At 45.3% G+C, this 12,187-nt stretch overlaps 1 protein-coding gene across 2 annotated transcripts in view; it reads left to right on the top strand.

The window, feature by feature from the left end:
- LOC146832975 (regulator of G protein signaling 5-like) overlaps positions 1-9,579 on the top strand; it is a 74,106-nt gene extending 64,527 nt beyond the window's left edge. Inside the window, exon 6 of one of the 2 annotated variants that reach the window (XM_085600518.1) lies at positions 5,734-9,579. In XM_085600518.1, the coding sequence (XP_085456644.1) occupies positions 5,734-6,092 (359 nt within the window). In that variant the 3' untranslated portion in view covers positions 6,093-9,579. The remainder of the gene's footprint in view (positions 1-5,733) is intronic. The other variant, XM_085600519.1, reaches the window with a different exon arrangement.
- Positions 9,580-12,187: the final 2,608 nt, after the last annotated feature.

Genomic DNA, 12,187 nt, shown 5'->3' with positions numbered 1-12,187 from the left:
TAGAAGGAGAGAGGGAGGGAGATGGAGGAGAGAGGGAGATGGAGGAGGGAGGGAGACGGAGGGAGAGGGAGGGAGACGGAGGGAGAGGGAGGGAGACGGAGGGAGCGGGAGGGAGACGGAGGGAGAGGGAGGACGGAGGGAGACGGAGGAGGGAAGGAGAAGGAGAGAGGGAGTGAGAGGGAGAGAGGGAGTGAGAGGGAGAGAGGGGGAGGGAGACAGAGAGGGAGGGAGACAGAGAGAGAGAGAGGGAGACAGAGAGGGGGAGACGGAGAGAGACAGAGAGGGAGAGAGACGGATAGAAGGAGAGAGGGAGGGAGACGGAGGAGAGAGGGAGATGGAGGAGGGAGGGAGACGGAGGGAGAGGGAGGGAGACGGAGGGAGCGGGAGGGAGACGGAGGGAGAGGGAGGACGGAGGGAGACGGAGGAGGGAGGGAGGGAGATAGAGAGAGGGAGAGAGAGAGATATGTGTATGCCGGGTCCGGTGGCTCAGTGGATGAAGGCGTTCGCTGCAGGGACCCAGGGAGATGGGGAGAGGGAGGGAGACGGGGAGGGAGGGAGACGGAGGGAGAGAGACAGAGAGGGAGGGAGAGAGACAGAGGGAGGGAGACGGAGGAGGGAGGGAGACGGAGGAGGGAGGGAGACGGAGGACGGAGGGAGAGGGAGGGAGACGGAGGACGGAGGGAGACGGAGGACGGAGGGAGACGGAGAGAGAGAGGGGGAGACAGAGAGGGGGAGACGGAGAGAGATGGAGAGGGAGAGAGACGGATAGAAGGAGAGAGGGAGGGAGACGAAGGAGAGAGGGAGATGGAGGAGGGAGGGAGACGGAAGGAGAGGGAGGGAGACGGAGGGAGAGGGAGGGAGACGGAGGGAGCGGAAGGGAGACGGAGGGAGAGGGAGGACGGAGGGAGACGGAGGAGGGAAGGAGAGGGAGAGAGGGAGTGGGAGGGAGTGAGAGGGAGAGAGGGGGAGGGAGACAGAGAGGGAGGGAGACAGAGAGAGAGAGAGGGAGACAGAGAGGGGGAGACGGAGAGAGATGGAGAGGGAGAGAGACGGCTAGAAGGAGAGAGGGAGGGAGACGGAGGAGAGAGGGAGATGGAGGAGGGAGGGAGACGGAGGGAGAGGGAGGGAGACGGAGGGAGTGGGAGGGAGACGGAGGGAGAGGGAGGACGGAGGGAGATGGAGGAGGGAGGGAGGGAGATAGAGAGAGGGAGAGAGAGAGATATGTGTATGCCGGGTCCGGTGGCTCAGTGGATGAAGGCGTTCGCTGCAGGGACCTGTGTTCCACCTCATGGTCACAGTTTTTTTCCGACCGAGACGTACGGAGCGGTTCGGACCCGGAAATGACTCGGTCGGTGAATTTCACGTAGCTCGCATCGTACTTGCTCGCTCGTACATCTGTACGAGTCGGGCGGAAAACACGCGTACGGCTCATAGTTTTTCCGGCTGGATCGCGTTCGGTGCCCTTCCGACCCGGACAGTTTATAGCATTTAATGACTGGGGAAATATGCACAGACGTGAAACAGCATTCGGGCAATAGCATTCTATTCATGGATGTTGAATAGCATTAAAAAATGCCAACTTTTATTGAAGGGCATGAAATGGTATTTAGAAGCTTGAAGTAACATGCAAGAGGAGTAGAAAAGCCATTCTTGGACATTTGGAGCATTCAGGGAGGGGTGTAGCATCTATCATGTATAGGCAAGGAACTTGCAGACAGGGAATTGACATAATATTAAAAATCAGGAAACAGTTTGGTCAATTAATAGAATCCAGGAACAGAAAATAGGATTTGGGATATGAAATAGTGATCAAAACATGTGGCAGTATTCAAGGACACTAGGGCCCTCAATACGAGCGGTCCGGTAATTGTTGCGATAATTATTACACCTGCTAAAATCCATCTCTACTGAGTCAAATTTATTGAGTGCGATACATACCACCCAATTACTCATTTTTGGGGAATAAGATGTATATTTTAGTGCTAACTGCACCAAAATCTGTATGTTCTGGTACATACCACACATTTCCCGCCAAGACATATTGGCAAATTTGACCTGACTATTTTTATCACAATGCTTTTAATTGTGTTATGTGTGGTAATAGTAATTAGAGCCCTAATTTGCATATTTGGCATTTTGTATTCCTCAATGTCAATTTCAGTTCTGAATGCTACTTTGAGTCCCGGATACGATGTAATGTTTCAGGATACAGTTTCATACTCCTGCCACTATGTCATGTTTTGCAATTAAACGGGCTATTCGTAATGAGCATTTAGGGACAGGAGCTAGCATTTGGGTAGGAAACTCTAGAGTCGCCCATATAGGTGCAGTCATAAACAGGAAAAATCTGTTGAGAACATGGCCTAGCACTGAAGCAGAAGAAATGACCTTTTCAGGAACACAAAATAACCATGGACTGAAAACCAGCTTAAGGAACAAGAAATACTGTTCAGGAGTTTGAAACTGCATTCAGAAACATTATATCTAATCAAGGAAACAAAGCAGCATTCATTCTTAATTACAATTTAGGAATACAAAATGGCATTTACACTCACTAGGGTCCTCATTACGAGTGGCCCATTTGTCTTATCACAATTATGAGTTTGGGTATAAATATGTGTAAATCCAAGCTACCGAGATTGATCAGGGGACAAAATATTGTTCAGGGGTATGAAACTGCATCCATAAATTGCACATCCTATCAAGACCATGGCATTCAAGTACAGAAAATAACACTGAGGAATACCAAATGTCATTTATGTATGGTAAGGCACTCATTACGAGCAGCTCATATAATTGCAATATGTCGTTAGCACAATTATACATTTGGGGCCTCATGTAGGTAGCCCAATACCGGTCGGTAACGGCCGATTTTCGGTAAATATACCGTTACCGACCGGTATTTAGGCTTTTGCTATGTAGGGGGATAATTTCTGTATTCGGTAATTTACCGAATCGGTAAAATTACCGAATCGGTAATTTTACTGATTCGGTAAATACAGAATACAGAAATGAGATGTAGGGGGACTGTGTGGTGGGTGTGGGGATTCGTTATTTACCACCAACTAATAGTTGGTGGTAAATGACGAATAGGTGTGAAAATGCATTTTTGTGCAATGTGAAGTGTGCAATGTGGCAGACATACATGCCCCTAGGGCATGTATGTGCGCCACATGTGCACACATGGACGAATCAGGGGTGCAACAGGGTGTCAATGTGACACCCTGCCACCCTTGAATGTGCTCCCCCCATTACCGAATCGGTATTTACCGATTCGGTAATGAGGCATACCTTCCCATTGATTCAATCAATGGGAAGGTATGCCTCATTACCGAATCGGTAAATACCGATTCGGTAATTACTGACTTACTCCGCTTCGGTAACATTTACCGAATTATTACCTACATACACTTTACCGATTCTTAAATACCGAATCGGTAAAATTCGGTATTTAAGAATCGGTAAAGTGTATGCCACCTACATATGGCCCTTTGTGAGCAATTTGTGAATTTTGGTGCAGTAAGCACCAAAATCTGCATTTTATTTCCCCAAAACTTGTAATTGGTTGTTTTTTTCACTGCTGCTAAATTCCGACTGAGCAGAGTTGGATTTTATCACTTGCTCCTAAACATCACACCTATTTCCGGTGAGATCCTTGTGCAATACCTGCATGCAGGGGGTAGTGAACCCCCGCTTTAGCATCTTCAGCGGGGGAGGGGTCTTTATGGGACTCCTCTGTCTGCAAATGACAGACAAAAGGTGATAAATACTGCAATAAAATAATACAGCATCAATAGGAGGGTAAGCAGAGCACAGAAGAATGAAAGATGGGCAAACAGAAGAGGGAGAGATTTAAGGATTAGTGAACGAAAGGAAGAGTGAAATTATGTATAGATGAGTGGGTGATTAGTTGGATTGATGGCAGAGTGGGGGGATAGATGGCACAGTGGAAGAACAGTGGATGGATAAGGACTAGTGAATGGAAGGATGTGTGAATGAGTGGGTGGATGAATATGTGGCAGATGGTTGAGTGGGTGAAAGGATGAGTGAATGGATAGGTGGATTGACAGGTGAAAGGGTGGGTGAGTAAGTGAATGGATATGTGGATGGACAGTTGGAAGTATGGCAGAGTAAAGGGATGGATGATGAGTGGGTAAAAAGACGAGTGAATGGATGGCAGAGTGGATGGGAAAATGGATGGATGGGTAGATGGCAGAGGGGATGATGGGTGGATGGTTAAATGGATGAGTGGGTGCGTTGGTAATGTGTGGATGGACGGATGGATGGATGGATGGACAGATGGAAGGACAGCTGGCTGGGAGGACCTATGTATGGTAGATTGGTTGGATGGATGGTAGAATGGGGGATGGATGGCAGAGTGGATGAACAGTGGATGGATGGAAGGAATAGGGAAAGATTGATTGATGGATGAAAGAATTAATGGATGACAAATTGAAAAGGTGAAATTGTGGATATCAGTAGGTGGATGGAAGGTTGAAAGGATGAATGGACAGACGCTTGGATGGAAGAGATAAGGGAACTCTTCTAGGGATGGCTGGGCTCACTTGATTGTGCCATCAAATTTTAGTTCAAAGTGGGGGGTATTTTTAATTTTCTGGCTATTACCTTGCCTGAATGTGCAGGGATCACTACTACAAGTGGTGCATTGCTTATCACATCCATTATTTCCAGGGTCAGTAAAGATTGCACCTTTCTTTACATTTTGGCAGGTTAAACCTACCAGAATTTAACAAAGGGAAATGTCAGGTTTTTTCCAGGACATGCACATTTTGGTGCAGTAGGCACCAACATCTTCATCTTATTCCTCAAAAAGTCAGAATAAGTAATAATTATGGCAACCAATTAATTCTGAACACCTCTGAGTCAGATTTTATCAGATGTGATAATTATCACATATAACACGGCCCCTTGTAATCAGGCCATAAACTACCTTTAGGGTCTAATTCTCAGTTGGTTGGAGGAGTATGTCATATTTATTACACCTGATAAGTCTCAATACTATGGGGTTCGGAATTTATAGGGTGCAATAAATAGCACCTATTCTAAGTTTTTGGGGAATAACATGGAGGTTTTGGTGCCTAATGCATCAAAATCTGCATGTTATGGCAAATATCGTATTGATGTCTCCTCTTAAATTCTGCTTAAATTTAATGAACTCTGACCTATTCACCGCACCTGGTAATTACCGCGTGTGGTAAATACCACCCTACTCGGAATTAAGACTCCTGTACAAACAAGAGGTTTGTGTGGAGGTCGGAAAACACCAACCAATTGGAAATCAGGACCTTAGAGTCAGTAAATACCATTCAGTGGAAAAGAAATAGTATTTAGGAAAAGGACATGGGATTCAGAGGTATGAAATAGCATTCAGGATCAGGAAACAACACCAAGGAACAGTAAATAGCATTTAGAGACAGGATCTGAATTGAGGAACACAAATAGAATAAGTGACAGAGAATAACATTTAGGGACAGGGAACAGCTTTCAGTGGCACAAAGTATTATTCAGAGACAGAAGATGGCAGTCAATGACACCAAGGAGCATTCAGGGAAACAACATAGTATTATGGACAATAAATAACATCACTGACATGTAATAGTAATCAAGGGAAATAAATAGCATTTAGAGGCATGAATCAGAACTCAGGGAAAATAAATTGTATTAATGAAAAATGTAGTCTTATTGCCACAATATTTCCTTCTCCTTCTGTAGATCAATCTGGATTCTCATACTCGGGACTCAATCCTCGCCAGCTTGAACCAGCCGACACTCTGCAGTTTCGACACAGCCCAGAAACGAGTTTACAGTTTGATGGAAAAGGACTCATACCCGCGATTCCTCCGATCGGACCTCTACCTCCACTGTATGGAGTAGCAAGCGGTGGAGAACCCCACTGCAAGTGGTTTTATCACAAACGCTGCCAGCAATCTTATGACCCATGTCACCGTTGTCTTCCCACACACAACACAAGTTGTTCTTACCAAGTACCCCACCAGCCATCTTACCCAGCATGCCACCAGGAATTTTACTGTATACTGCACAAGCAGTCTTACCACATACGTCTCCCTTGATCTTACCACATACATCACCAGTGATCTTACCACGCACATAACCAGTGGTCTTACCAAGCATAACACCAGCTGCTTTGATCAGCATGCCACCAGGAATTTTACTGCATACAGCACAGCAGCCTTACCACATATGCCTCCCGTGATGTTACCACATACATCGCTAGTGATCTAACAACATCTGCCACCAGCAGTCTTACCACGTGCATAACCAGTGGTCTTACCAAGCATAACATCAGCTGCTTTGATCAGCATACCACTAGTGGTCCTACTGCATATGGCAGCATGGATCTTAAGAAACAATCCACTAGCAGACATACCACACACACTATGGTATAGTACCAGAATATCTGTGGTAGAATGTCGGCTACCAAGATATCATGAAGGTAACTATATAATGTAGGTATAGATACTAATCTTAATTCCACTTATATGTACCATGGCAATATATTTATCTTCAAGTCATGTATATGTGGATTAAGGATAGTAAATCTATACTTAGCTATAAACATTTATCTTTACCATATTTTTGTAGTCAATATTCCGGTTATGATATTTTTGTACCAATATATTTGTATTTTTTATATTTTCACATACAATGAGCACACCACCAACGAACGATCTTATCATAAGCACCCCCAGCAGACTAGGTCAGCACATCACCAGAGGTCTTACCACATAAGCCATCCATAGTCTAATCAAGCCAACCATCAGTGTTCATGCTTGGTAAACCAACAGCCGGCTTACTTTTCACAGCACTATATGTCACATCACATATGTCACCGACACACTTACTAAGCACACCACCATTTGAATTAACACACGCCTCCAGTGGTCTTCCCAAGCACAGCACCAGCAAGCATGCACACCACCAGAAGGTCTTACTACGCACGACCAATACTCTTACAAAACAACTCACTAGAGGTTTTACTACACATATGACCAGCAGACTTAAGCATACGCCACAAGCTGTTTGACCAAGTATGACACCATGCACTGACTACCTAGCTTAGCAAGCACATCACCAGTTTTAGCACACATGGAACCAGTGGTCAGGCCACACAAACCACCAGTGGACTTATCAAACAGGCAACCAGTGTTTTTACCAGAAAGACCATTTGCAGCCTTACACACACTTCCAGTGGTCTTATAAAGCTCAACTTCTTTCTGCCGTATAAGCACTCCACCAGTGCTTTTACAAAAGAGTCCTCCAGTGGACTTACCAAAAAATTCACCAGTAGTCTTACCAAGCACTCCAACAGCAGTTTTAATAAGTGCATTTTTTCAGTCTTATTATTCACGCCACCAGTACTGTTACCATCCATACCACCACAAGTCTTAGGACACACATTTCTGAGCACATCTACTATTGGTCTTACTACACACACAACCAGCATACTTACCCAGTACACCACCAGTGGCCTTACAAAACACACCACCAGCTGCTTATTAAGCACATCGCCAGTAATCTTACCACACATAAAACCAAACGACTTACCAAGAATGATATCAGTGGTCTTGTGCAGCCTACCACCATCAGTCTTTGGCACACATGCTACCAATCGTCACAACTAGCACACCACACTGTTCTTACCAAACACACATCAACAGTAGTCTTACCAGAAACTTTATCAGTTGTATGTTCAAGATGAACACCAGTGGTCTCAGACAGCATGCCTCTCGCAGCCCTCATAAATACTACCAGCTAATTCTCTTACCACACATGCCACCAATGGCCTTATCACATATACTCATGTAAATATACAACCACACACACGCCACATCCATCTTTTAAGGAATATCAGCAGAGCTATTACCACACTCGCCACCAGTGGTCCTCCCAAGCACGCTCTCCGTGGTATTTATAAGTATGCCTACAGTGGTCTTACATATCTCACCCTTTGAGATCAGCTCAGGGGCTCTGGGGAGAACATGAAGCTGATCTCACCAGGCACTTCCACATGAGAATGATCATGAGACGAGTCACAGCAAGGTAGCATTGTTTCAGGGGTTGTGCAGAACACAAGAAGACCATTCTCGAATAAATGTGTGTGGTTTCGGGAACTTAGAGGGCAAAAAGGGACAGATCTCTGTGACTGAGTAGAGGTTCTACGTCATAGAGCGCATCCAAGACAAATCTCTCCAAACGAGCACTGCTTTAATTCCTTAAAGATCGCATGACATGGAATTCACTAACTGAGCACAGCACAAAAGAACGAGATCTCACCTGTAACAACGCCTCCAGGGCCATAGTTAGCGTATTATACATATCTTATTGAGCCTAGAGCCATCTGATCGAGATTGTTGCATTGTTGGGTGGAATATACACAGAAAACCCTTGTCATAGGTTTTCTGCTTGCTTCTGAGCGCAGCCTGCATGCTAATCACCGCTGATACCCAACTCAGCCTCAGATAGGAGTTTAAAGGTGGAAAAATGATGTGTATCATAGTAAAGTGTAAGGTGGGTGGAAGATCCTCTGAAACTGCAAACGGCAGGTTGGAGTCGCACCGAGCGATACAGCTAAAGATTCAACACAGTAGTGACACTCGGTGTCCAGTCACGGTAAGGCGCAGTCTAAAGTCCTGGATGGAGTAGACATTGAAATGACTGCAACACCCAGAGGCCAGTCACAATATGGTATTAACAGTGATCCTGGACGAAGCAAACACAGGTGTAGCAGTGACTCCTAGTGGTCAGTGACAGTAAGGCACCAACCGTGATCCTGGAAGGAAGAGACACCAGTGCAGCAGTGACACCCAGTGGCCAGTTACAGCTTGGTATTGGCAGTAGTACTGAAGGAGACAGCGACAACCATACCACAGTGACACGCACTGTCCATTTAGATTATGGCATTGCCAAAAATCATGGAAGAGCATGCACACATGCACACTCACACATTCACATATGTGCACACATGCACAACAACGCTGCTTCATTGCCAATCAGAGTGTGATACCAAAATAGGTTTTGGCAAGTAGGATGAGGTTTAATATGCAGCGATTTTCTGGCCCTATGTGGGGCATGTTGTTCGCAGCTTTACCGTCTGTGTGAGAAGAGCACAGACAAAGGCACAGCTACGGTCATCGAAACAGCAAGAGGCACAGTTCCAATATTGTCAGTACCAGCATGGTCTGTCTCATCCGCCTCACAGCATTGGCTAAAAATCTCACTTCTATTGGCAGCCAACCTAAAGTACAAAAAGAACGGCAACATGCTATTACTTTTGCAAGAACACTTTCATGGACGAAAGCACACATCACCAAAAAATGAAACTTTAATATGTTGCTCTCCAACTCGTGAGAGATACTCAGTGACCGTGGCCTAGGAATGCTCTGGGATAGTCAAACTCCTTTTCAAGTGATCTTGGATGAGGTACATTGGAGGTCCCACCAGGAGGTTCCCATCGGGGGTTCCTCAGTTCACACTAACTCACTCACTCTGGGACCCACTTTGTATCTTGGCCTCAGCATGTCCATAGAAAATTATTTTGATAACATTTTTACTACTAATAAAGATTTTTTTAGTTTTTCTACTTCTGTCTAAAGTGTAATTTTCTTAATACAGACACACAACGGCCCTTCAACTTAAAGGAATGCACCTAGTCTTCTTTGTGATCCCTGGTTTAACTTGAGGTTGACAAAATGAGCCAATTTCACAATCCATAATGGGGAACAACCACCAAAGGTCTCTCAAATTGTTAAACTGATATACCCCAGATAAAATAAGTTACCCTTCTGTTGTGCTAACTTCAACAGTCTAAGGAGCCTTGAATGGTGGTATAAAGAGCGGCACGAGCGCCTCAAGGTAATTACACTGACCAGCTCTCATTCACCCCCGTGCTGTCCATGAGGCTCCCTGTATGCCACACTCACGAGGCTTCATGCATTTGCTGGCCAGTAGGGTCCTCTCAGTAGAGCTGTGTGGCTGAAGGGTGGGACTTAGTGAATCCGGGGGTATGGGGTACAGATACCACTGTGAATGAGTTGCACCTTTCACTCATGTCAACATCTGACAGCAACAAAGATGTAGATTTTCTTCATTAAAAAGGAGGATTGTGTTTGCTCAATGACTTCATGTTGGGATGAAGGACATTCCAGAAGACTGGAGTGAAGAAGCCAATAGGTTGGCTGTAGTGCGTCACCATATGTAAACACAGGCGTCCATAAATGATGTTTAAACATTTTGCATGCACAAAAGCTGTTTGTCACTTTCAAGCCTGGCCTACTGGCTTCGACAAAGTGGGGGAAAGGGTAGAAAACATTATTGCTTTCCTTTTAGAATGCATGCAGGAGATAAAGAATTGAGTGTGCATTCAGGTGTAAAATTGTCCCTCGTGCATTCATTCCATTGGGGGCACAAGCAGGAAGGTGGAATGTTACACCACATAGCCAACAACAAGAAGTAAGACAGTAACTCTCCTCTGGATGGAGCCAAAGCCCACTAGATCTTTTTAAATAACTGATAATAATACTGCACTGTCAAGCAAGGCCGAAATGTTTAGAGCAAAAAATATAGAGTTGACCCACTACAGACCGTTATAATGTATATGTGGCCGCTTGCGCTTTTTCCCATACGTATACCTTTTACTGTTATTGCAAGATCTCACAGTCTAGCCTGCTATCCTGAGGCAGTCTGTAAACACGTGCTCAGATAACTGTTCTTTTCTGAGGCCAGGACTCAACCCATCTTTATGTCACCCTACCACCCTAGGACCACTTCTTTAACATTCTTCTACCTAAGCCCCACTCTTTCAATGCTTATGTGGCATCACTTGGCTCACCGGGCTGGGCTTTTGGCCTTCTGATTGGGCTGTGCGCATACAACACTCAAAGAATTTTGTGACTGTCCAATAATTCTGATGCATCGCCAAAAAAACGATTTAATATCTGCATGTCTGCAGTTGCCAGCTGGATGGAAGAAAAGTACCTGAAACTGAATGACATTAAAATGGAAGTCATTTTTTTAGGCAAGCCTTAAACGCCGTTGATCCCCAACTGTTGGCCTTCTGAATAAGGGGCTAGTGCGGTCTCAACGCATGCGCACGCTGGGCAGTTGCCGACGAGCACAGGGGACCCATGCAGACCAGAATTTAACACTAATTTTCAGTTAAACATTCTTATTCTTGTGAGTGGTTGGGTAGGCTGAAAACCATGCCTGGGACTGAAACCACGCCGGAAAATCCAAAGTAGGACTTATGTTAAGGGCCTACTATGTCTGCGGAGTTGGGGACGCATTTACTAACAGGTCTGGCTGTCTGTTTCTGAAAAGGTGATGGTGCTTCTCTTCATTGGTGGAGCTCTTGTCAACACGAGAGCACACCTCCCCGTAAAGCACAAATATTTTTAACATCACTATCACTTTTAATAAATGCCTCTCAATACAGTGATATAATCCGATGAAGCAAGGTGAAATGCTTCAGTGTGTTAAAGAATATACTTTTTAATCTAATTTTAAAGAGATTTTTACATGTTTATTGGTCAAATCCCTAAAGTTTTCAAGGCTCGCCCCGTGCACTGCTCTTCAAGCCAATCCAGACTATTGGCTCGGCTCTGACTGAGCGCGCACGCCTGTACCTCTTGCAGAGCCACCCCATTACCCCGAGAGAAAACAACTTCTTCAAAACAAAATACAGTTGTGTTGAGACAGTGCGGAAAAATCTGATCCTCACTGGAAAGACAGAGGGGCCTTGCACTTACTACAAGTGAACCCTGCTATCTGTGATCCATGCCAAGACTGTGGTAATGCAGGGCCTATCGGGCTGACAGCTATATATCAGCCATGGTGGATACTGCAGACAACTCTCACTCATGCACACAGAAGCACAGTGACAGACAAGCACTCATGCACGCATACAAGGCATTCAATATTTTTTTCAGAAATGCTTACATTTGCTGATGTCCACTTTGCTAAACCTCGATTTCCACCCTTTCTGCCTTCGTGTCACTAGCACTACCTCAACCTGGCTACAAACCAGTGCTGGCGTACTCTGCGGTACTGTCACGTAGTCTTCACTTGGATTTCCCACGAGGGTCGAGATATGGCTGTCAGCAAGCCCTGCTTACATACCTATAGTGTGATTGACTCCGCGGAGCCTGAT

This window comes from Triturus cristatus, chromosome 4_2 (assembly GCF_964204655.1).
Source record: "Triturus cristatus chromosome 4_2, aTriCri1.1, whole genome shotgun sequence".
In the NCBI taxonomy this organism is placed as follows: Eukaryota; Metazoa; Chordata; class Amphibia; order Caudata; family Salamandridae; genus Triturus; species Triturus cristatus.
This window is presented reverse-complemented; position numbering and strand designations above follow the sequence as displayed.